The following is a 26,870-nucleotide window of genomic DNA, read 5'->3' as shown; positions in this document are numbered from 1 at the left end:
AAGCACACAGCAATTAAGAGCATCAAAGTCAGAGAGAAAATGTGCTTGAATTCCAATCCCAACCATACAAGGAGGCACTGAATATTTAGAAGGATCTGCTTAGAAACCTTGGGATATCCTACATGTAATCACCCTGAGATCTAAAGCAGGGCACTGGGGCAACCAGGTTCATCATTCATTCTCAAATTCAAAGAGCTTAAAATATTAACCCCAATCCTCTAATAGTGTTTCATCTAGAAAAAGAAAAACACAACTCACAAACACATGTAATTTTACTTAAGAGTTTCTTAAATGCATTCACATTGCCTTAAGAAAAAGTGAACACTCCTTATCTTGCAGTCCAAAAGGCTGCAAAGACAGGGTAGAGAAACATTAACAAACACTTCACAAATATTAAATCCACACACTAATTTAAGCCCGATTGTTATTACTGCAGTGGTTTACATCATTAATATTTTCAGGAAACTAAAGCATGACTCAGATATTTGCCATCCAATGGAAAACTGTAAATAGGAGTTGTTACAGAGCTTCTCTTGAGTTTTATGTGATGTTCAGATACACTCTGAGGGCACATGCATCCCACAGCCAGAAAAGAGTAGAAAAGCTGAAGTGGTAGGTAGAGTGCTTCTGTAATCCCTCCTTTTTCTAAAGCAGAGCCCCAGAGATTACCTTTTGGGGAAATCTTAGAGTTACAGGTAGCAAGCAGGGTTACTGAAGTGATTTTTTTCCTTGACTGAAAGGGCCAGATGCATGGAATAACACAGCAATGAGATTCTATTTGTTATTCTTATAAAGTTGGCATCTGTTTGATTCATTACTCCACCCTCTTGGCCAGATCAATTAAGTGTGACAAAGAGCCCTTAAAGAAAAACTAGATTAAATTAAGGTTTATTGGGGGGGGGGGGGTGTAGATTTTTCTGGGGTCTGAGAACCCATGTTCACTGAATTTGTTTTACTAAAAAGTAGAGAAAGTAAAGGGGTAAAAATCAAAAGGCACACAACTTAAAAACATGTAATAAAATAAATCTCTAGGTGTGTATGCAAGATATGTGTGTATGTATCTTTACTTTAGTCATTCAAGTAACGCCATGCTATAACTGTTTGAAATACCATTTTCCTTAGATGCACCATATTTGTTTGTCTAGAAAATTTAACAGTTCTGTTTTGGTTAGTTATTACCTTTCTGACAAACATTATCAAAATGGAAAGAAAAGGCTAACTGGATGTAAGGAATTCAACTTTCATTTCTGGGTCAATATGCTCTCCATCTCAATGATACCCAGCATAGTCCTGCTTAAAATTACCAAAATATTGCTGGCCCATAAAGAGTATACCAGTCATTTCCATGAACTAGCACCACGGCCAAGAAACTGTGCTAACGTGGAAGTGGAACTTTCTGAAAATTCTACTTCCACCAAGTTACTTACCTAGGCTTCAATTTCTGCACATGTAAAATGGGACTATGTGCCTCACTTTCCTATGTCTCTATATTGAGGTCAAAATATAATCTATAATTATATTAAAACAACTTTGGGAGATTAGGTTTGACGTAAATACGCTACCATGGGTAAAACAGATAGCTAGTGGGAACCTGCTGTATAGCAAAGGGAGCTCAGCTCGGTGCTCTGTGATGAGCTAGATGGGTGGGATGGCAGCGGGAAGGAGGTCCAAGAGAGAGGGGATATATATATACATATAGCTGATCTACTTCACTGTACAGCAGAAACTAACACAACACTGTAAAGCAATTATACTCCAATTAAAAAAAAGACAAGTTAAAAACAAAACTTTGAATTATTCGTTTCTAAAAATGCAACCAGGGGCTTCCCTGGTGGCGCAGTGGTTGAGAGTCTGCCTGCTAATGCGGGGGACGCGGGTTCGGGCCCTGGTCTGGGGGGATCCCGCGTGCCGCGGAGCGGCTGGGCCCGTGAGCCACAATTACTGAGCCTGCGCGTCTGGAGCCTGTGCTCCGCAACAAGAGAGGCCGCGATGATGAGAGGCCCGCGCACCGCGATGAAGAGTGGCACCCGCTTGCCACAACTGGAGAAAGCCCTTGCACAGAAACGAAGACCCAACACAGCCATAAATAAATAAATAAAAAAAAAAAAAAAAAAAATGCAACCAGCATAATGCTGTTACAAGTCCAGAAACTACTAAACCTAAGATCTATATTTACCAACACTGTTGAAAATCTTTCTTTAGAATCTAGAGAAATACGGTAATTGCAAAAACAGCCTTATAAATTCTTACTGTTCAACTTATTTATCCACAGCCCAATTTATTTTAAAAGTCCTAATTGGTCAGTCAGTTTTTTTTTTTTTAATTTATTTTTATTTATTTATTTTTGGCTGTGTTGGGTCTTCGTTTCTGTGCAAGGGCTTTCTCCAGTTGCGGCAAGTGGGGGCCACTCTTCATTGCGGTGTGCGGGTCTCTCACTATCGTGGCCTCTCTTGTTGCGGAGCACAGGCTCCAAACGCGCAGGCTCAGTAGTCGTGGCTCACGGGCCTAGTCGCTCCGCAGCATGTGGGATCCTCCCAGACCAGGGCTCGAACCCGTGCCGCCTGCATTGGCAGGCAGATTCTCAACCACTGCGCCACCAGGGAAGCCCAGTCAGTGTTTTTTAATACTGTGGATCAAACGTTCTCCAGCCAGTATCTAACCCTCTACTCTCTATCTCAAAACCCTCGTGGGGGCCAATGCACCATTCATTGTCCCTGATGACTGCAAAACTTCAAGGAAAAGAACACTCTTCCCATGTAACCAATGGTAGGAAGATTATACCTTGAATGTTTAAAAAGAAAAATCAATAGCTTACATTTTTGTATGCTTTACTTCTGGGAAAGCATTAGTCCTTCACTTAATAGTTCACTTGTTAACTCCATCAATTCCACAAAGTAAGGAAAGGTAAAAGAATGAGGCTTGGGACTTCCCTGGTGGTGCAGTGGTTAAGAATCCGCCTGCCAATGCAGGGGACACGGGTTCGATCCCTGATCCAGGAAGATCCTACATGCTACGGAGCAATTAAGCCCGTGTGCCACAACTACTGAAGCTCACGCGCCCTAGAGCCTGCACACCGCAACTACTGAAGCCCGTGCACCTAGAGCCCGTGTTCTGCAACAAGAGAAGCCACTGCAATGAGAAGTCCACACGCAGCAACGAAGACCCAATGCAGACCAAAAAAATTTTAAAAAGTGAGGCTTATTTTGCAAATAAAAGCAAACATAAATAATGACGTCATTTGTCAAAAGCCACAGAAGCAATGTTTTTGCTAAAACAAAAAACCCCCTCAATTTCAAATCTAGTCTTTTAAAGAATATTTACCCAGTAGTTAAGGAGATGTAAGAAAGTACACATGTATCTGCTCATTTGTGCAACAGAAATATAGGAAGGAAGGATAATGCAAAAACTAATGAAATTGGCTACCTATAGGAGGTGGGAACACAATGGAAAGAAGGTGGAAATAGGAACAGGGCTATAGCCTTTTGTACAGCTTTAATTCTTAGCACAGTAGTAATGTTTCGCATACTCAAAAAATAATAAATATCAACTACTGTGTGTGTGGGCAACAAGAAGTGGAATACTATAGTAACAAAAGAACTTAACTGTATTACAAAATAATTACATAGTCACACTGAAAGGCGAACTAACCTAAGTACAACTTTGGGGAAATAGTATTTTGACTGTTTATTATAGTGCTAACATACTGTATACAATGCTGTACTCTGGTTAGTAAAGATATTTCTCATAGGAGTATGAGCTGGCAATTATGAAACTATATGGTACTAGGATTGAACAAATAAGTATCAATAAGGAAGGAGGAAGGCTGTGGTGTTAGACTGGTACTAGTATAAACTCATGGCTTTTAGTGTATATACAGATGGGTGGGTAACAAAATATATGTGTGTGTATGCATGTAGCAGCATACATATATATATATATTTACTAGCTTTGTTGAGAAGTCCTAGATAGAAGCAATGACACGAAGTAGCAATGAGCACAACTAGTACCCAGATCTTGGTTTCAAAACCCTGTTCTCGGGGCTTCCCTGGTGGCGCAGTGGTTGAGAATCTGCCTGCCAATGCAGGGGACACGGGTTCGAGCCCTGGTCTGGCAAGATCCCACATGCCGTGGAGCAACTGGGCCCGTGAACCACAATTACTGAGCCTGCACATCTGGAGCCTGTGCTCTGCAACAAGAGAGGCCCGCACACCGCGATTAAGAGTGGTCCCCACTTGCCGCAACTGGAGAAAGCCCTTGCACAGAAATGAAGACCCAACACAGCCATAATTAATTAATTAATTAATTAATTAATTAATTAATTAATTAATTAATTAAAAAAAACAAAAAAACAAAAAAAAACCCTGTTCTCCAATAAAAAGAAGCAGGGCTGGAACAGGTAAAATACAAGATGAGCCTGGAACATTGTGGGGTGCCAGAAAGTGAGTGCTCAAAAAACAAGGGGGGGGGGCATGTTGAAAGGACACAGACGCCAATCTGAAAGAGGTCCCAATGCCAAAAGTTGAGACAACTGCAACTGAATAACTACTAATAGTAGATTATAATCCATAACATAAAATTAATATCCATAAAACCATCCTGAAATAAATAACCGCTTGATGGACGAAATAAATGGGGGAGAAAAGACAGCTCTTCCTAACAGAATTCCAATGAACAAATGTAGAAAACAGAAAATCACCATTTAGTAAACACCACAGCAATAATTATTGCAGTAATTTTGCAGGAAAAATCCACCAGTAGATGATAAAACTGTGGATTAAAGTATAATGAGCAACAGAAAAATGCATAGTATCCCCCCATGAGATAGTCATTTATTACAAAGGGAAAAATACTAACTTTACAGTGGAGAAACCTGGCAGGCATCACATTAACCAAGTGAAAAAGCTATCACCATTATCTTGTACCCCTAATATGGTATACTGAGAAGGGCACAGTATCACTTCTGTGGAATTACTGCAAAAAATGCCTAACCTTTAACGAAAAAACATCTGGCAACTCCATTCTGAGGAACATTACACATAATAACTTACCAATACTCTTGTGTCAAGGTCATGAAAGACAAAAACTGAGGTGCTCTCACACACTGGAAGAGACTTTAAAGAGATATGACAACTATATGGAATGTGGAACTCTGGACCAAAAAAAGGTGGCATAAATGAGAAAATAAGTGAAACTGGAATAAAATCTGTAGTCTGTATCAATGTTAATTCCTAGTTTTGACACTGAACAATGGTTATGCAAGCTGTTAACACTAGGGGAAGCAGGGGAAGGATATGTGGGGACTCTTGTGTACTGCTTTTGCAACTTTTCTGTTAAGTCTAAAATCAAATTTCATTCATCACAAATCTAGTTTTCCTTAGATCAAATTACTTAAAACAAGAAATGTTAATACTCATAAAAGCCCGTGACCTTTTAAGAAAAGTAAAAATATGAAAGAAATAAATTAAAAGTGGTCTTGGAATTCAGAAGAAAAATGAGACAAATAGGAAAAGGGAAGGAATCATGACGAGGGATTTGAGCTAGGCTCTAAGGAAACAGAAGATTACAAAAAACGACAGCTTTATCCTCATTACAGAATTAAAGGGGTAACTCAAACACCATTTTCAACATCTTTGTAAGTCAAACCTCTAGTCCGACCCTTCCATTTTATAGTGGCCCAGAAAGGTTACCTTACTTATCAAAGTTATCAGAGCCACATGGTCTCCTAATTCCCAGGATCCCAGGAATATTCCATAATGTCACACTTGCTCTGGCTGTGCTGTCTTGAGAGTTAGAAGCTGCTTTTAAATTTTAAAGTCAGCTACACAACTGCATGAGGGGCCCTGTGGTGCCGTATTAAGGAATTCAGAGCTTAAAATGCCAGAGGTGATAAAAGGGGATACAACCCCTTCCTTCAGCCAATGCAAGGATCCTTATTATAGAGAATAAACTATGCTGAAGCTACACCTCAAATTCTCACTCATTTTCCCTTTTCTGTCTTTTATACTTACCAATTTATCATTCCCATGATCTGTCTTCACCTCAGAACTAAGTGGAAGAAATAAGTCTGTTGTGTGCTCTGGGGGAGGCGCCTCTCCAAGAACTATCAACCCCTGCAGGACAGAGAGAAAAACAGCTTAAGTGGTGTAAGCTACAAATTTAATTTAGGAGTTAATATCAAGAGTTAGGGGCGGGGGGTGGGTCTGGTTTACCAGAGGCCTTTTCCTTTATCCTATGGTTCTGAAACAAAATATACCACCAGCAGCTTTGCTCTTCCAAGAGTGATTTCAACAAAAGGCCCTAGCAGTAGCCATGAATACCGCCTAAGACTCAAACCCAAGCTTCCCCTTTCTTCCACTTGAATGTTCGGACCTACATGGCTTGTAGCATCTTTTATTCACATCTTTCAGATCTGGGATCTTTATCAGAGTATGGTATTTTACACTATATCACCAACCAGACTATACCATATTAACAATAGCAATGCAGTTTTTCTACTTAACTTGATCAAAAATGTGGCTTAAGGATGACCAAACTAGAAGTGCTACAATTATAAATGATGAGCTAAACCAGCTATCTCTGAGCAACCACAACCACCGGGTGAAACAAAGGTGGAACAGTCTCTACGGTAAGTATCTTAGAAACCAAAAACTTAAAACTGCTCCAAAGACACCTGTTTCTCACAAGCATAAGCATTACTCCAGATTAGGTTCCTGCTTGACAATTTCAAGTTCAGATTTTACATTCATCCCAGAAAATAAAAAATGTAAAAAGAAATTTTAAATGACTCCACAAATCCTCTCCTTAGCCAGCATGGGCCCAGCTTGGTGAAGGCAGAAGTTAGCTTACTATGAAAAATAAACAAAAACCACAGACATGAATCTCCCATGAACGCAAGTAGAGGTGACCAAAATCCAGTTATGACGCTGTAACAGAAAGACTGGGATGCAAGTGCTCTTTGGTTCTCTTTCTCTGGTCTAGAAAATAAGGAGATCTGACTGATAAGAAGCTCTTAATGGAAATTTTGTATTAGAATCACTTGGGGGAAACGTTATCAAACTATACCTGCCCAGGTCCAACATCAAATCTACTCACAATCTCTGAGGTGGGGAGCTGGGTATTCTGTTTTTAAAAAGCTTCCCTGGTAAGTCTTAATGCAAGCTCTAAACTGAAAAATACTAGACTCAATCATCTTGACTCAGCATCAGAATCCCCCAACGAACATCCTAAAATATATCAACAGATTTCAGGGCCTAAAGACTTTGACTTATCAATTTGAGCTCCCTAGGCCATTATGACATAGGCTCTTGTGAGCCAATGAACCAGAGGATCCTGTCCCTGGGGTTATTTCTAAGACAAAAATCTCCGTGAAATAGGAGATGTAAGAGATTGGGGGTCCGGTGGTGGTTAAGAAGGAACAATGGAATTTCACCTCAGTTTAAAAGGGAAGAAAAACAGGACCTCCCCCCCCGCCCCCGCCCCCCGCCGTAAAAGAAACAACAAGTTACCTATTCTGGAATAAGACTATACCTAGGCTATGCAGAAAATGAAGCAGAGACTCCGCAGAAAGAGGGAGAGGTTATTAAGAAAGCAAGAAACATTTGCCCTAGCTGCAAAATATTTTCTTGTTTCAATCAGAAGCATAAAATAGACCTCACAAACTTTTCCATTTCAAAGTAAAAACTGTTTGTAAAAAGCAGCTATTTTGTACAACATTCCCTTCTCAGAATATTGCATTCAACATCTTCTCTGCTTAAGAGCCTAAACCACCTCCCCATCTCCGATATAAAGCTAGCCCAAACTCATCTTGGCAAAGTCCATAATCCGTCCCTACCTTATTTATCTATTTCCAACTACTTTCTCCAAATATTGTTACACTGACCGCATTATCTCCTAGAAAATGTCTGAATATATATGAAGTTGTTGTTGAGAGCTGGGAGTTATTACAAAGTAGTAGGTAAAGAAATGCAACTAAAGGTTACAATACTACCCACTACCTGTTCTTATGTCTTTGTTTATATTGATTCTGCCCTTTTCTTACATTTATCTATCCAAAAGGTTATGCTTCAAAAGCTTGTCAAGGCCAAGTCCCACCTCCTTCCAAGAAAATGTCCCTGGTTAACTGAGCCCCTTATTTTCTTTATCCACTTTGCCAGACTTCCTAAAGCATCGTGATTTTATCTTACATTCTGTATATTTAAATCTCATTTCCACAGCAGAATCTTAGGCCAAATTATTTATTTCATTTATTGTTGCCTCAATTTGTCATTTAAATGTTAACTAATGCTAAGATCCTTGAGGACTTAGACAAAATACAAATATATTCGAATCTCCCGTATTCCCTAGCAGAGTTATACACCAAGAAAGGAAATGCATAATAATTATTTTTTGAGTTTTATGTTAAAAACTTTTTGCCCTTGAACAAGAAAATATTAAGTTTATATTAATTATAGCTAGGAGCCTAAATAAATCCAACTATTAGGTATAAAGTTACTCCCTCAATTTTTCTTAGGTGAGAAGGTAAGTCAGGATAAAACAGTCAATATTTTCCAAAGGGAAATTTTTCTCCTTAAACTACCAAATAATTTCTAAAAAACACCTGAGAGACTACAAAGACACCCTCCTGTGAACGCTTTAAAAGACCTAGTAGGGACCATTTATTCCCCATCATTTTATAGACCCAGGGAGGATGCAGGTCGAAGGTCATGTCAATAGGCCAATCCGTGGCAGAACTAGGGATAAAAGCTGGGTTAGTTAGACCCAGCTAATCTTTGTTTTGGCTTTCATTCATTCAAATCAAGCCATCGTGTCTCCATTCATCAAACATTTTTTAGGTGCTGGGGGTACAGGAAAAGAAAGAAGACATATCCTTCTCCCTACTCCTATCCAAACTCATCCCTCAAAGTGCTTACAATTCTAATACTGGGACAAAGACAGAGTATCAACAATATGAGTAAGTAAAATTTACGTTGCACATTAGAAAGTGTTAAATGCTAAAAAACTAAAGGACAGTGAGAGGATAATAAAGTGGGAGTAGGCACTCTTTCATATTAGGCGGTCAGGGTAAAAATGCACCAAGAAGGTGGTGTCTGAGCAAATACTGGAAAGAAACTTGGGAACAAACTTTGGGAATATCTGCAGGAAGAGCTAATGCAACAGTTTCAAGGTTGGAGCCAGCTTGATAACTTTAAGAACTGGAAGGAATTTGGTATGGCTGAAGGAAAATGAATGAGTGGAGTCTGAGGCAGAAGCTCAAGGCAGAGGAGGTAAGTGGGGGTGCAGGGCCTTGTAACTCCCTGTCTTTCAGCTTTTATGTCCAGATGGTAAATCACTGGAGAGTTTCAAGCAGTAGGGAGCAATGATCTGACTTATGGTTTAAAAGGATCAATTTGCTATTGTGTTGACATGTGGATGAGTGGATAGTAAATAGGGGAGCAGAAAGAACCGCTGTTGGATCAAAGTGGTTGGATTCTGGATATATATATATTTGAAGACAGAATCAATCAGTTATGCAAATATGCTTCTTGGGATGTGAGGGAAGAGAGAACAGTCAGAGAGTCAGTAAAGGTTTCTGGCCTCTGCAACAATAGAGCTCCTATTAATCTGTTGAAAGGTCTTTTCAATGTGCATTAGTTTTAATCAAATCTATTTTCGCAAATATTTACTCAAGCGCCATGCTGATGCATATGTTACCATTCACCCGTGCATTCTTTCCCTGACCCCCAAAACTCTGTTCGTTCATTATAGCATACAAAACCAACCATTAAATCCTTTATACTGTACCTCATACCAAAAAGGATGAAAGCAACTAAAAGGAAGATGAGCAAATAAAAAGCATAGAAACAGCTAAAATCTGTTCATTCAGCTGACATTTATTGAGTGTCTACCACATGCTGGGTGGTGTGAAACCCTAAGAATAAGAAAATAAATAAAATACATTCCACTCACAAGGAGCTTACTACCTTCGTCTACCTCAGACAGACAGGCAGGCGAAGTATTACAATGACAGTGCTATAACAGAAGTTTAGAGAAGATGACGTGAGAGCAGAAAAGAGGAAGAGCTTAAGGAAGAGACTGATGCAAGTAAGGCTTTATGGAGAGGTCTACATGATTACTTAAATTTTCCTAAAATATACTTAATAAATATAGTTAATAATCACGAAAGGAAAGGTCATTATTAGCAAAGAAAACTCCATGAAGTTCCACTCCACACTTGTCATGGCAACCCCAAGCTGGGATTCCCTAGCATTCGGGGTTTATACTGGGTCAACATTACACGGCTGTGGCATTAGCCACAAGCAGCAATAACCTCAAGGCTACTGCACTCTAAGGCCAAGGTTAAAAGGCCAGGAGAGTCTCCCCACCCTTCACTATCACTTCCTAAAGTCAGAACCAGGACCATGCCTGGATTGTCCAGGCCTAGAGAACTAAACACTAGAAAACACAGGACTACAGAAATTGGGAAGGGTCACAGCTGCATGAAGTCGTAACACATCCTTATAAATTATTCCTCTCTGGAAATACAAATCTGTCCTACATTAAAAAAAGGAAAAAAAAATGAAGTAAAACTAAAAAAGGAAGAAATGGTAGAAGAAACTGTGCTAAGCCTGATTATAAAACAGGGCCAAAGCAAGCAAGCAAAAAGGAAAGAAAAGAAAAAACTAAGTTGTACACTTGGGTCAACTGCTTTCCCTTTACCAATTTCAGGTAACACATGGAGTCAAAGTACAAGGAAAAAAAAACAAAACCACCTCTTCATCTGTAAAACAAAAATTAAGGTGCAATTTCACATACTCACTTTCCTACTTCATTCTAAATAGATCAAGCTTTCCTATCCACCTTAAGATAAATCAGTGACCTCACTGTAAACCAGCACCACAAGATCGTCCTGGGCTACCTAGACAAGACATGGCTGTCCATAATGCCTTATAACGCTATGAAGATGGAAACTTCAACTGCTTTACATCAATTCTGAAGACAGGTATTCTAGGTTACTGCTATTCTCATTCAGCAGCTTTTCTATCCACAAGTTTCACTGTTCTTCCAGCTCTCATTCCCAGTAACATTTCCATCCTTAGTTAGCAGGCGCTGTGTAATCTGACAGATCAGTCAAAAGAAGGGATAAAAAAATAATATAATGTTTTGTACTAGACACGGATGTTGAAGATTGTGTGTTAAGAGAAAGACTGCGTGTTAAGAGAAAGAAGTCTCCTTTAAGCAACAGAACCCTCTAGGTCCCTGTGCCTTCCCCCTCAGTTTTATTTACCAGGTGTGAGATTTCAATAAATATGCTCAAGAGAAATGATGAAAAGGATACAACAGCAGAATATGTTAGACAGAAAATGCTTTGGGGTCAGATAAATAGCCCTGAGTTCAAATTTAGCTCTGCTTCTTACAAGCCTGTAAGCTGTTGCTTTGTGCATTAAATAACACACATGAATGTACCTGTATATAGTCCACACTCAAGGTACAGACACTGTTTTCCTTTCTCATTCTAAGACATGGGAACATCTTTTTTAAAAAAGCTGACTGAATATGAAAGTTAAAACACAACAGTGTTCCAGATGGTATGTCTTAGTTTAACTGAAATCACTTCTTAGTGGCACATAACAATGGTGCAGCTTACAATCAACAGCATCTTTGAGTCTATGAAATACAGTAGTTTTATAATGAGGAACTAATATAACATAAACATATATAAACACACAGTACGTATTATATATATATATATATATATATATATATATATATATATATATATATAAATAGATAAAGCAACAAATATGACTGACTACCATTCTAATAATCTCAGTTGTTACTAAGAGACTCTAGTTCTCAAATATGAAAATTCTCTCTTCACTATTGGCTATAAAAACCCAGACACTGAAGAGGTGTCCATGACAGAGGAAGACTGTTTTTCTCCTCAGGAGAGGCATATCCAGTCATCTCCCAGATATTCTTTATCAACATTCCAGCTCATATTCTACAAATATCACTTAATTTTCTTTGTGAAAAAGAGCTAAGCATAATGTTTACCATCCTTGGTGAATATTTTTAGATTTAATTCCTCATTTGCGCTAGCTAACTTTTAAAGTTAGGATTTAATGTGTTCCCTATCCTAAAGGAACAAATTATTATTATTATTTTTTAAGGTAAGTCCTCTGGACTTTGCCCTCAATTATAATATGTTCTACCGAACTTCTGAAGAATTACATATAAGCCCATTTGGGGAAGAAGCTCAAAGAATGCTCCAGTGAAATGTTTGGAATAAAAGCTTACATAATATATAAGGGAGGCTGCAGGACTTTTACTTCAAACTCTTACCCTTTTGTTCATCTTGTCAGTTAGTCATCCTTTAACTCTTGGTCTACTAATTAATTTAATGTATGCAGTTCATGGTATATAGCAATTTTCTTAAGGCTTTGACCAGCACTAAGGCAGGACAAAAACGTTGTGACACTTATCTTTAGGAGCAGTAGATACTTCATCTAGACCCACATGTTCAGTCAGGGAGGTCACTGCATCAAGCTAACACAATAAGTACCTTGCAAGAACATAAGCACCAAGAAAGAAGGATTTTTATTTACCACTGTGACCCCACCAAGGAGAACACTGCTGGTACACAGCAGTCACTCAACTATTTACTGAATGGATTTCTTTTCCATGTACATTTATCCCCCAGTCAAACTCCAAATAGGCACAGGACATTTTTCAGAAGAAAAACTATACAAGTATCACTGTTAAAGATAAAAGCTGTATCGTTAAGAGTCAGTCCACTGCAAGCAGGAGAACAAAGGAAAATGAAATCACCAGTGTCTAATCTTGCCTGAATGATCTTTCAGGAAAAACTTTATTCTTCCTCAAGAAAGCAAGGGAAGCTTAGCAGTAAAACAGAAACGCATCTAAGTAAAAAAAATAAGATGAAAATACTGTCATCACCACTTTTCCATAAATATAACAAATATGCAGGTATTCAATGGCTTACATTAAATAGTGCCTTTTTTTAAATGTTCCCTGTTAGCCCAGATATTCAAACTGTTTTGTTCTAAACCCATGAGCTAATCTAACATTATATTCTAACAGTGTTGTCTGCATTATGCTAAGTAACACCAGGCTCTTAAACAAATTAAACCGCTATATCAGATCATATTAAACCATTCTCTCTGACATAGTTAAGAGTTACTGAGGGATGGGGAAAAGGGAATAATGATAGTTTTTAGCTGAGCTGAAAAAGACCAGACACTTATCCCTTACCTTATTAGCACGTATCTGTTTGTAAATATCTGTTTGCTGCCGAATTCGATATTCCAAGTCAGAAACATGAGCCTGAAGCCAGTTCCAGCGGCTGACAATAGCTGCTCGGTCTGCAGCCCATCTCCATTCTGACCTGCGCCTCCTAAAAGGAAATAAACTGAGTGAAATCCAAGAGTAGCAGCAACATTTATACTAAATGGGAGTGGGACGGTTTTAACGTCTAAATGCCCTTATACAGACTAACTCTAGTGTCAAGAAAAACTTAAGACTATATGTATGTGTATGTATGTATGTCACAGGACACACGTGGATAAAACTCTTCACATAGATACTTCCCAAATTAACTAGCTGAAACTGCCTTCTAAGTATCCTGATTCTGTCTGTGGCAAACAGTTTTTCTGAATTGCTTTAATTTCTCAGGAGATAGAAATATTTTCTACTTTAAGACACATAAAGATTACGTATCTACATAGAAAATCCAAGACACCGCAAATTATAAAGCTAACCAAGAATTCAGCAAAGTTGCCGAGTAAAGATCAACATACCAAAATTAATAGTGTTTCCAAGTGCCAACAAGTAGAAAAGAGACATATAGTAATTACATATAGATTACATATAGTAATCTGTTTTTTTTAAACAGAACTATTTACAACACTAACAAATGCTAATATTATACACAAAAGATCTTTGCAGAAAAAATAATAAAACCAAAAGACCAACATAAATGGTGAGATAGATTTTTTAAGATGGCAATTTTCATATCTACCTACAAATTCAAATAAGCTCCAATCAAATCTCCCATAGGGTTTTTTGTTTGTTTGACTGAGCTGCACGGCTTATGGGATCTTATTTCCCCAACCAGGGATTGAACCCGGGGCCTCCGCAGTGAGAGCGCGAAGTCCTAACCACTGGGCTGCCAGGGAATTCCCCCACCACAGGGTCGTTACTGGAAACTTACAAACATCCAAAAATCCACAATGGTGGAGGGGAGGAACAACACAAGAGAAATTCTAAAGAAAGTATGGTGAAAACTCACACTACAGACTTAGGGTAAAGCTATGGTGATTAAGGCAGTCTAGAAAGACAAAAAGACCAGTGGGACAGAATACAGAACTCCCAAACTTAGAACTGGATATATAAAAGAGATGGGCATTCAGAGCAGTGAGAAAAGACTGAATTATTCAATAAATGGCATTGAGATGCCAGTTCTTTACATGAAAAAAGTAAAATTATTTCCTTTCTTTATGATATAATTCACTATTTTTGGAATTCCTAAATCTGAAAAGTCAAACCTAAATAAGATTATCTTTGGAACTTCAGGGCAGGGAAGGATTTCTTAAATAAGACACACAAAAATTTTAGCTAATTTTCAACATACTGCAAAAGATTTAATAAAGTTAAAGGCAAGCTACTGGTTGGTAAAGATATCTGTAACACATAAAACTAAAAATAACACATCAGAATATATAACAGAACTCCACCAAAGAGGTTTAAGAAGAAGATAATCTAACAAAAGATGAATAAATTAAAAATTCACATGAGAGATCCAAATGGCCAATAAACACATAAAAATATGCCAGGCCATGTTAGATTTTGGTTAAAATATTAGTAGGTCAAATACTAAGAAGTCATTTCAAACCCAGATTGGAAAAACCAAGTGTTGGTGAGATGTAGAAAACAGTAATTCATACATTGCCAACAATAATAAAAACTGGCACCACCACTTTTCCAGAGTAATCTGGAAATACTTGGTTAGGTGGAAAATGTGTATACCTAGCCATCATGAAATTCTATTTCTGAGAATATAACCTGCACATCTGCATGAAGAAACAGGTTCACTGCAATAGTTGGTAATAACTAAAAATTAGCTACAATTTAATTTGCTGAAGTAGGGAAATAGATACACTATAATTTACTGGATTTTTCTATAGCAATAGAAACATATTAACCAGAACTATCTGTATCAACATGACTGTATCTCAGAAAACAATGTTGAATGGAAAAACATAAAAACTAATAATAAGCTAAACAAAGTTAAGTACTACTATAGATATACACAAGTAGTAAAGGAATTTAATGGAGTATTGTTTATCAGTTTAATTATTACTATATGTCTCAACACGACTAAATCTCAACAATGTGGAGTGGAAAAACTATACAAAAACTTTTAAAAAACCCAAAAAACAATAATAAGAATTGTTGGGACTTCCCTGGTGGCGCAGTGGTTAAGAATCTGCCTGCCAATGCAGGGGACATGGGTTCGAGCCCTGGTCCAGGAAGATCCCACATGCAGTGGAGGAACTAAGCCCGTGTGCCACAACTACTGAGCCTGCGCTCTAGAGCCCCCGAGCCACAACTACTGAAGCCCGCACGCCTACAGCCCGTGCTCCACAACAAGAGAAGCCACCACACTGAGAAGCTCGGGCACCGCAACGAAGAGTAGCCCCCACTCGTCACAGCTAGAGAAAGCCCGTGCGCAGCAACAAAGACCCAACACAGCCAAAAATAAATTAAAAATTAATAAATTTATATATATATATATATATATATATAAAAAACTGTCACCAATACATAAAGAGTAAATGCATAAAACTGATAAACAACAAATTCAGGATCAGAGTCCTCCTTACCTCTGGGAAGGGAAATAAAGAAGTTAGATTTTAGGGGCTTCCCTGGTGGCGCAGTGGTTAAGAATCCGCCTGCCAATGCAGGGGACACGGGTTCAAGCCCTGGTCCGGGAAGATCCCACACGCTGTGGAGCAACTAAGCCCGTGCGCCACAACTACCGAGCCTGTGCTCTAGAGCCCACGAGCCACAACTACTGAGCCCATGCACCGCATCTACTGAAGCCCGCGTGCTCTAGAGCCCATAGTCCGCAAAAAAGAGAAGCCACGGCAATGAGAAGCCCACACACCACAACGAAGAGTAGCCCCCGTTCGCCGCAACTAGAGAAAGCCTGCACGCAGCAACGAAGACCCAACACAGCCAAAATAATAAATAAATTAATTAATTAATTAAAGAAAAGAAGTTAGATTTTAGCTCTAACTGTAATGTAATGTTCAACTGCTCTTTAAAAACAAAGTCTGATAGAAAATGGCAACTTTAATATTAGAGGGGGTAACTGGCATCTGGTATATTCTGTAACCAAAATATTTTATGATCTTCCACAAAATTCTATTCCAAGAGAGAAGAAGTAGTCATACTGCCCATAGCCCCATCTCCAATCAGGTTCTACATACTCACTAACAAACATTTTTAGTGACTGTAAGTGAAGTTTAACATAGTCCACTGATAGGGTGAAATACATTATAATAAAAGAGAACAAATCTAACCATAGTAGAATTAGAAATGAGTTAATCATACCATAATAACTAAGATCAAGGATAGCAACAGTATTTTACTAACTTCAATACAGTCCAAATATAAGCCATTGAAGCCAACCATTGTGATAAAGTATTATCCAATTATTCCTCTTTAGAAACAAGGCATATAGTTCCCTAACCTTAATGGAAAAAGCACAAGATATAAAGATACTTTCTTTTTTAAGTACAATTATCTGGTTCAATACTGGCTGCAGGTCTAGTACCAGCCCAAATTCAGGAAAGAACCTCAAGAGGTCAAGAATAAACTCTGGATCATTCTTGAACTATAAAAATGTCCCCCCTTTTCTAAAAGAGGTAAAGCTAGTTAACCCTCATATCCCATTTCCAACTTTCATTACTCTTCAAGGTTCGCAACCTTCCTATCTTGTAAAATCTCTTGGTTTTACAGGTTCATTTCATTTCTGAAGCTACCACAGTACCAAGTCCCCATCTACCACCAATGGGCTACTCCAATAACTCCTTAACTACCCACTCCTAACATAAATGACATATTACTTCTCCTCAATAAAATCTCCTCAAACCTTACTTCTTCCTGTCACTCTTATGTGTAAGGAATCACACAGCTTCTCTGCTTCTTTACAAATCCTAAGTCTTCAAGGAAACAAAGTAGAAGGGGAGTCAAATATCATAAAAGGCAGCAATTCGAAGCCAAAAAGTGATTAATAAAATTAACACAACATCCATTTAATGACAGTTTATTCCCAGACAAATCTGTTTTAACAACTGACAGTGGCTAGTCAAAATAATACTCTAATGTTGAAAACCAAAGCAAGGGAAAGATGATTTCTTGGCCAATTTACAGCACTTCCTCCTTAGTCACCCTTGGCGGACAAAGAATCCTGGCAGTCTCTCCCAATGATCCTGAACTTAGCTCATAAGCCTTCTCATGAAAGTGTTCCAGGACATCAAGCACTCTGAATTGGCAGGAAAGATGAAACTTATTTGTTATTTCTGAATTTCGACACATCTTAACCAAAAGGATTTTTTCTCTTTTTCTTTCTTGTCTGAGGTCAAGGAAAAAATAAGAAAGAAACCACAATACTTTAACTGTGTGAAAACTTGAAAATACAAAAGGAAAAGAAAATTCCTTAAAACATTTCAGTTCACAAGAACTTTGGTGGATAAATACATTTTTTCTTTTCACATTAATCAACAGCCCTTTTCAATTTTCTTAAGGTCAAAACTAACAGACTGATATACAAGTATTATTCTAAATACCAATACAAAACCTAACGTCCTGGTTATATTTTTTTGGAGATTGGCTAATAAACTAATTAAAGACAAATAAACTAATTAAAGACAGGCAGCATTAAGGGAGGACTGCAACCCCCAATTATGAACAGGTTTCATTCTACAAATACATTTGTCATATGACAGTTTCTAACCAGATGTAATTTTCAGCAGGAAGTTGTCACAATGTGGTAGTTAATGAAAAATGGAAAACCCCACCCCAAGTGCCCAAAAAGTATCTTGTGTTCAAAATACCAGCAACATGGACAGAAAGCTGAACTGTTAACAAAGGTGGGAGGTGTACCGTTTAGCAAGCCTGAGGTGAGCTGTGAAGATGTTACCACACCCCAGTGGCAGAGCAGAGCACAAAACATAGTGCAAGAATAACAGCTTCAAGTGTAAGAGTTTATGTTTTTGTTTCCTCAGCAAAAACAACATGCCAGAGAAACTCAGTTTACCAGAGGTAGAGGTAGATTTTGCCCCTAATATTCAAAATGTAAATTTATTACTCTGATAATTTATAGCTCAAAACAAGAGACACTGATTTAAAAGTAGGGTCATGCTTTAAATAGAACACGTGACTAAGGCTGCAGAGTGATACTTACGCAAATATAATGATGAACTGGTTTCTACTGCAGTCATTATCAATAATGAAGAAAAAGATGTGCATTCCAACAGTCCACAGAGTTCTTTTCAACTCTTTCCTATTGCTTACTCTGTGCTAATAATTAGTAAAATAATTGCTCTGTGCTATCTGTGCAGGACACTAGGATGCTTTCCAAGGTGTTGTTCTGCCATGTACTTTATGCCAGTTTGCACCAGCATATATGTCTACATGTACTGGGCTACTTACTACCTGAATGGGAATTCATTTTAACTCGTATTTTGTTCCTTGCTTTTATTAAATGTTTTACTGGTAAATTTTCTTTGTCTGCACGTGCTGTATAAAAATCCATTAAACTTTTACACAATGAATTGCTTTTTGGTTACCTAAATGCAGAAAGATACAGTACTAATATTTGCTTTTGTAATATCACATGAATAGTAAACTGTAATGTTGCCAGCTATGTACCAATATTTATTTGTATAAAATAGTGTATGTTGTATAAATAGACTCTTTTTTAGCTATGTGAACTTACAGAGCTTTAATAGTTCTTTTTTTTTACAGGATTAGTAGAATATTACCACATACCTAGAACTTAAGATATTCTATGGGATCTAAGAATAATTATTTACTTGAACAAAAAAATCATTTCCTCTAAAAAAAGCTCTCGTATTTATAAACACTTTACAGCTAAATAGTGGAAAGTACTAGAAAATTTAGAGTTCAGGTTACATGTTGGCCAACGTAGAAAACAAAAATGGGATTAATTTTTGTTTTTAATTCTTTAAAATCCTCTTGAATGGTAATGTTTCATTAGAAGAGGACAAACAGATCAACATGGGGACTTTGATGTAAGGAGATTTAACTTCTCTTAAATGTGAGGACCAAGCTCCTTCCATTTTTATTACAAATTAGATATTATCCATTGAATCTTCAAAGGTGTCAATGATAAAACCTTTTCTACTACACCTTAAGAATCACTTAACTTAGAGGTGGTTACCACTAACCTTACCAAAAGAAAAACAACAAGGAATGTAATTTCTACTAACACAGAGAAAAGACAAAGATTTGCTACACCCCTTACTGCCAACATACTGTCAATGAGTTCAATAAAAGAGATTGTATTTGATCAATCCTATCTTCAATGCTGCCACAGACAGCAGGGGTAGATACTGTACTTCCTTTTTCTCAAAGATAAACTGCAGCAAAAGCTGATTTACCTAAAAGTAACACTAAAGCTAGGCACTGAACCATGTCAAACACTTGACCTAGTGCTGCCTTTAAGTCACCTAGTTCTAGTCCAGGATGGGAAATCTTTAAGTCCAGTAGAACAGTGCTGGTGGATTATACTTTTCCCTGATCTAGGAATGTTTTTAAATCTCATTAAAGTAACAACAGTATGCTGCAAAGGCCTGAATGGTGGCAATTCCATCTTTGATTCTGATTTCAGTCCTATCTCCAATTCTTCCCTTTTATGCAAATAAAGATTCCATTAACAAGATAAAAGTAAAATGACTGTCCGCAGCAAGTTACACAGTACAATTTTCAACCAAAACCGATCCGATAGTTATGTGCTACGTCCAAATGTGCAAAATGTCTGAAACACCTACATTTTGAAATCTCCAGGATCTTTAGATGACTTATAAAAAACCAATAAAGCAGACTAAGTAAAACTGAGATCACCATCAGACATCCAGAGCACACAGTTGTTAGACTCACAGTATCCAGGGTTAAGAGTGAGGGTCTCTATGGGATAGGAACGTAAAATCTTAATATTACTAAGAGTCACATAAAAAAAATGTGTATACAAGTATTAACTACCTAGCTCAAAAGCAGTGTGAAAAGAATAGAGGGAAGAGCAGGAAGATTGGTTTAAGTCAAGTTACTACTTTTATTTACCTTGTATAATCCTAGACATGTAAAGTGACCTCTAGAAATAATAGCAACATCAGTCTCACATGATGTGGCATTCATAAAATGATGTAATCCTAACTGCAAAGCACAATACGTATATTAGAAAAGAACAGTTATTAAATAAATATAAACCTTGGATTTCAATTCCATATCATAAAAGATACAAGAGAAATAAAGAGATGAAAAGAAATCTCTAAGAGGCAGACATAATCAGGAAATAGGTGTTTTCAATTAGCAACAGAATTCTCAAGAGTTTCTTGAGGGTTGGGCTTCAGAGTCATCTAAAGCAGTTCTACTCTAAACATGAAATCCAAAGTAGTTCATTAGAACAGACACTGTATTCAGCCACAACTTCAATGACATTACCCCCGTGCTCCCAAATTAACAGAGATGAGGGAAATAAAGTACGGGGTTGGGGGAAGAACCAAACTGTCTAGCATCAAATATCCCACGTTTTAGCTATAAAATAAAACTTATAGATAACAGTGGGTTAAGGAGACAGTTTGTGCCTGCCACTTTAACTGGTTACATCAGCTTTCCAGAGATGTCTGTAGCAACTGGAAATAAATGTACCAGATCCAATTCATCCTGATAAAGACTCAGGGGGTTGAACACTTAAACCTTCTTTCTTTTTCTTACTGCTTAAACCAGATTACCTCTGAAACTGAAATGAGATTTGAGTATTTTGGCAGATTATTTCAGCCAAGCTTTCAATCCACCAGGAACTCTTCTTCCCTTCTCCCTTCCATTTAACAAATATTTAAGCACCTATTATTTACCAGGGATTTTACTAGGTACTGGGGATACAATAATAGCAAACAAGAATGGTAAACTGAAGAGTTTAATGGAGAAGACAAATGTTAATAAACAAATAATCATGCAAAATGTGAGATAGGAGATCATAACTATGACATCAGATTTAGATTGGGGGGGATCTGAAAGACTTCTCTGTAGTATAAACATTTAACCTGACCTCCAAAGAGTAAGTTAGGACTTGAACAAGCAAACTTGCTGAGATAAGGGGTAGGGGTAGAAGATATGGAGAGATATAGAAGATACTGAGGGTTGTGGTATGTCTTAGGAAGAAGAAATGACTTGTATACAGGTTATGGAGCTAGAGCTGTGACAGTGAAGGAGAAGAATGCACTGGAGTTGACACTGGATCTAGGTAGGTAGGGCCAGATCACACAGGACTCTAATCCACGCTAGTATTATGAAACAATATAAGCAATCCTGACCTTGGCCCATGTTCTTTAATTTATCTTGGAACTCTTATTTTAAATGAAAAAATTTTAATACAAGTTAAGGGATAATGGACTCCCATATAACCACCAACTAATTTCAACTATCAACCCTTGGCCAATCTTATCTCATCCAAGACATCTATCCCCCATTCTTACAGATTAATTTTGAAGCCAATCCCCATCATCAGATCATTACACCTGGTATGTATTTTTCTTTGTGTCTCTAAAAGGTAAATTAACTCGACATATATAACTTTCATAATTTAAAAAACAGTAATTCCTTAATGTCAAATATATAGCTATTGTTCAAATTTCCTGGATTATCTCCATTGGTTGGTCCAAATCAAAGTCAAATAACATCCACACACTGCGTTTGGTTAATACACCTCAAATTTTAAGTTTTCCTTTTCTTCCCCCCTCGCAATTTATTTGTGGAAGAAACAGACCTATCTGTCCTTTAGAATTTCCCACACTGTGAATTTTGCTGATTGTACTCTTGTCACGAAGTCCACACTTTTGAACTTTATAAACTGACACCTCTAAACTACCTTTAGTTTGTTATTTATTATTCTCCAGATCAGCAGATAAATTACTGGTACATTCAATTTTTTCATGTTTAAGACTGAGATATACTAAAAAAAAAACCCCAACTTTTAAAGAATTATATATGGTACCTCAAACTCTTCTGAATGCCCATCTGCCAGACTTTTTATTAAACATGGTAACATATACATAATATATAATCTGCCAGGCACAATAAAAATAAGAAACAATAATTCTCCAACACAGACCCTCAGCAGTCCTAAGGCTGAGGCTGAGTCCTGTTTGTTCTATGCAAGTCTCCAACCTGAAAATATCCAGGAACATCTTTTATCCCTAAAAACCATCTCCCTCTTAGAGTCTTTCCTGGTGAACTGTATCTCACAATTCACTACTTTGTATTCTTCAACCTTAGTGGGATCCCCTTATTTTGTTATTTACGTATTCCATACTTCCAAGTCATGTCATACATATGATTGGTCTTCAACTGGATTATCCATGCCTTCTTACAGGCACTACTTACTATGTGCTTTAGCTGTAAATCAGTTTTCAATGATATCTGCATACACGTAGTTTTTACAAATAAGGAATTCCCAGGAAATATAAAAAATATGAGACTTATTTAGCCAGTGGCTTGTCCTGCTTAATTTTCACCCTTAAAAAAACACCTAACTGAAGTCTGAAAGACCTGAATGCCTTAGACACGCTGAAGTGTTCTAATGGAGAAAAATACAGCATTACACAGAAGGATGGAAGTGGCTTACAGTTCTTTGTGGCTGGTGTAGAACTGGACATGGAATGTGAGCACGAAGATTCAGAACAAAATACTGGCCTAGTTCCTGTGCCTTTTTTAGAGAATAGGACTCATAAAGGAAAATGACAAAGTACTGAAAGGATCTCAGTTAGTCAAAGAACTGCTAATCCAGAATGGCTCCTCCAGAGTGAACCGATAAAGCTTCTGTCTACTTTTCTGCCTAGAAAATCCATCTTTTTAGAGTGACTTCCATTTTAGCACCTTTCAAAAATCAAACTGAGGTCAGAACATTCAAATTCTGTATGTGATACTAATTCCTCCTTTGAAAATCCTAACTAGTTAAGTAATCCCATTCACTCAAAAGCCATAAATTAAAGTGTTAGAGTAGCTATTATTTGATCCAGCTCACTCACCAAAGCAAGAGACTGACAAAGATCACATCTTACAACTTAAAGTACCTATCGTAAGCAGCATGGGACTTAGAAGCGTCTCACAAACATCACAACTAAGACTGAAAGAAAAACAATCCTCTTCTTTTCACCATTCCCTAACTCCCCAGCTCTGGGCTCCTTAAAGGAGAGTGAAAGAGTAGAAAAGTACAACGTATTGACAGGTAAGAAGAAGGGGGAGGGAGGACATCAGAACTTCTTATTCCATGGGGAGAACTTGTTTCTGGCTATCTCTAGAACAAAGACAATCCTGTATTTAGCCCAATAGATTAACTGTAGTACAATAATAGAATTCCTATAGAGAAACATGTTTCTCCTCACTTTAAAAATAAAATACAGCTTGTTGGAACAAGCATAGTGTTTAGAGTCAGTGAACACTAAATTCCAAATCCTGGCCCTGCCACTGCTACTATCACTGAGCCAGCTATTGAAAGATAAAAGAACAAAAGTTCTTATCAATGTTCAACCTCCAGGAATGTTGTTCCAACTTTAGTGTGTATAAGAATTATCTTAAGAGTTGAAGTGAGTCCCAGGGATCTGCTTGAATAAAAAGCCTCTTACATAGTTCTTATGCAAGAAGTGTGTAAGAACATACTCTCAGAAATATTATTCAGAGATACTGAGGTTTAGGAACAAGTGATACATCTTCAAGAAAACTGAAGCTGAGGGGCTTCCCTGGTGGCACAGTGGCTAAGAACCCGCCTGCCAACGCAGGAGACACGGTTTCCAGCCCTGGTCCGGGAAGATCCCACATGCCGTGGAGCAACTAAGCCCATGCGCCACAACTACTGAGCCTGTGCTCTAGAGCCTGTGCGCCACAACTACTGAGCCCGCGAGCCACAACTATTAAAGTCCGCGTGCGTAGAGCCCGTGCTCTACAACAAGAGAAGCCACTGCAATGAGAAGCCCGCGCACCGTAACGAAGAGTAGCCCGCACTCGCCGCAACTAGAGAGAGCCCGCAAGCAGCAATGAAGACCCAACACAGCCAAAAATAAATAAATAAAATAAATAAATTTATTTAAAAAAAAAGAAAAGAAAATGAAGCTGAATCAAAAATCAATTTGTTAGTTAATTTATCAGTTCTTAAAAATAAGTAGAAGCACTTCTGGTCCAGGAAAGATGCTGTAGACTCTTTTCTCCCAGCCCATCCCTGCTAAACACAACTATAAACCCTGGAAATAATGCAAGAGGCAACCAAAGAAAAACTCTGAAAGGTGGAAAAGAGGAAGGTGAACTGGTTAGGGACCTCAGGACTAGAAGAATAACACAGTGACAGGGCATGTAAAAAATTCCATTCAACAGAAGGTTACCAAGGCCTGGTGTTTCCTGACTTCCAACTTAGCAACAAAAAGTGGCCCAGACAGGCTCATCACTCCCCTGGACGGATCTGGAGTACCACTCACAATACCAGGATAGCCCTGCAGCACAGCTAACAGTAAGAGGCCAGGGCAAACGTTATTACCCCATTTTTCTCTTTCCTTTTTACAACAAATATTCACTATGTTTAACCTCTCTCTCCCCATTACCATAATCTCTTAAATCCAAGTTCTCACCCCAACTACTGCACTGAAACAGCTAATAAAGGTCACCAATGACCTCCACTGTGCTAAACCCAATGTCTAATTCTGTCTTTATCATCGTTGCCCTATCAGCAGTATTTAACACAGGTGATCACTTGCTCCTTCCTCCTTACTTTCTTCACTTGTCTTTCAATACATCGTATTAACCTGGTTTTTCTCTTGCCTTTTAAAGTTCCTTCTAAGACTCCAACTGCCCACACCTCTAAATCCTGTTTTCTACACTCACTTCCTAGGTGATCTTATCCAATCTCATAACTTTAAGTACCATCTATGTTTCTGACCCTTAAATTCTTATCTCTAGCTGAGACTGCCCCTCCCCAAATCCCAGATTCCTATATCCACCTGCTTTCAACACCTCCATCTGAAACTGTGTGCAAAACCAATCCCATCCCCTGCCACTTCCCCATCTCTTACACCACCCCAAACCTGCTCTAACTGGACGGATCTGTTCCGGTCAAAAATCTGTGTCATCCTTAACTTCAAATCCTTCACCCGCCGCTTCTCTCTCACAAACACACAACACACATACAGACTCCCCATTTGGTCCATCAGCAAATCTACTGGCACTATCTTCAAAATCTATCTAGTATTCAACAACTTTATGCCACATCACTGACACTACTTTGGTTGAAACTGCCCTGATTATTACAAGAGCCTTCTAAATGGTCTGGCTCTCATCCTTGACTGCATTCCCACTATTCAGCATGAATATAGCAGCCAAAGTGATGCTGTATAAAAGGACAACTTAGAACATGTTATTTCTCTCTCCATAATCCATTCTAGTCACTTCCCATCTCTGAATAAAAGCCCCAAGTCCTTACAACTGCCCCAAATGGTCATGCGGCACCTATTACCACCCCATCCCTGCTGCTTCTCTGGCCTCACCTCCTTTTCTCCTCCTGGCTCATTCCACTCAAGTCACTGCTTTCACTGCTGTTCACTGCACGTGCCAGGCAAGCCATCAACCACAGGGCCTTTTCCTTGCTATTCCCAGGGCAGACTTCTTCACTTTCTTCAGGTCTTTTCCTCACGTCACTTCACTGAGGCCTTCCCTTGACTGCCCTATCTTAAAACTGCAAGCCTCTGCCCCCCCCCCAACACCCCTTTCTATTCCTCCTCCTGGTTTTATAATTTGAATTTACATATAAAATACTTTACTCATGTTATCTATCTTACTGTCTGTTTCCCCCATTAGAACCCTCTCCAGGAGAGCAGGGATTTTTGTCTTGTTCACCATCACACCCCTGGTATCTTGAACAATGCCTGGCACATGGAAGGTAATCAAATATTTGTTTAAAGGGAGGGAGGAAAACAGGAATGGAGAGAGGGAAGGAGGACAGAGGTTAGAACTATGATCCTAACTTTTTCCTTCCAATAGATAAAAACCAATGTAATCCTAGAATGAAGCTAACCCCTTTCGCCTTTGGTGCCAACAGATCTCATAAACCACTCTAGCCTCTCTTGCAGAGGGAAACACGAAATTATAGTCCACACTCCTACTCTAAACCTACACAGACCAGGAAAAATAAAGCTATATTACAAAGTGAAAACTGCCAGCAAGGTATTTGATCCATGTTCTTAATACCAACCATACACAACTTGAATGGATGCATACAGAGGGTACTATGAATGTTCTGGATGCTTTTAGACACAGTAAAACAGAATTCTCACATCACCTCAATTACCACACATTTTCATACCATTTACTAATAGTTAGAACCTCGAATTATGTGACATATATAAGATATTCTATTTCAAAGTTTTCTTGGCAACTTTTGAACATTTTTCCATATGAACTTGAAAATTATTCTGTCAAAGTTTTTGTTTACCACATAGTATATAAATGCACTCTCCACCCCACCTTCCAAAAAACCCTTAAGAAAACATTTTAATGACCTAGTTAGCCCTCAGAGATCAAAC

General features: G+C 38.2%; 1 protein-coding gene across 7 annotated transcripts in view; it reads right to left on the bottom strand.

The window, feature by feature from the left end:
* KANSL1 (KAT8 regulatory NSL complex subunit 1) overlaps positions 1-26,870 on the bottom strand; it is a 191,422-nt gene that overhangs the window by 54,437 nt on the left and 110,115 nt on the right. For 5 of the 7 annotated variants that reach the window (XM_082373768.1, XM_082373766.1, XM_082373770.1 and 2 more), the window contains 2 exons: positions 13,252-13,393; positions 6,009-6,110 (listed from right to left, as the gene is read on the bottom strand). In XM_082373768.1, the coding sequence (XP_082229894.1) occupies positions 6,009-6,110; positions 13,252-13,393 (244 nt within the window). The remainder of the gene's footprint in view (positions 1-6,008; positions 6,111-13,251; positions 13,394-26,870) is intronic. The other 2 variants (XM_082373769.1, XM_082373771.1) reach the window with 1 other exon arrangement.

Source organism: Balaenoptera borealis, assembly GCF_965194805.1.
Source record: "Balaenoptera borealis genome assembly, chromosome: 20".
NCBI lineage: Eukaryota > Metazoa > Chordata > Mammalia > Artiodactyla > Balaenopteridae > Balaenoptera > Balaenoptera borealis.
Note: the sequence above shows the minus strand (reverse complement) of the source record. Positions and strands in the feature narration are given on the sequence as shown.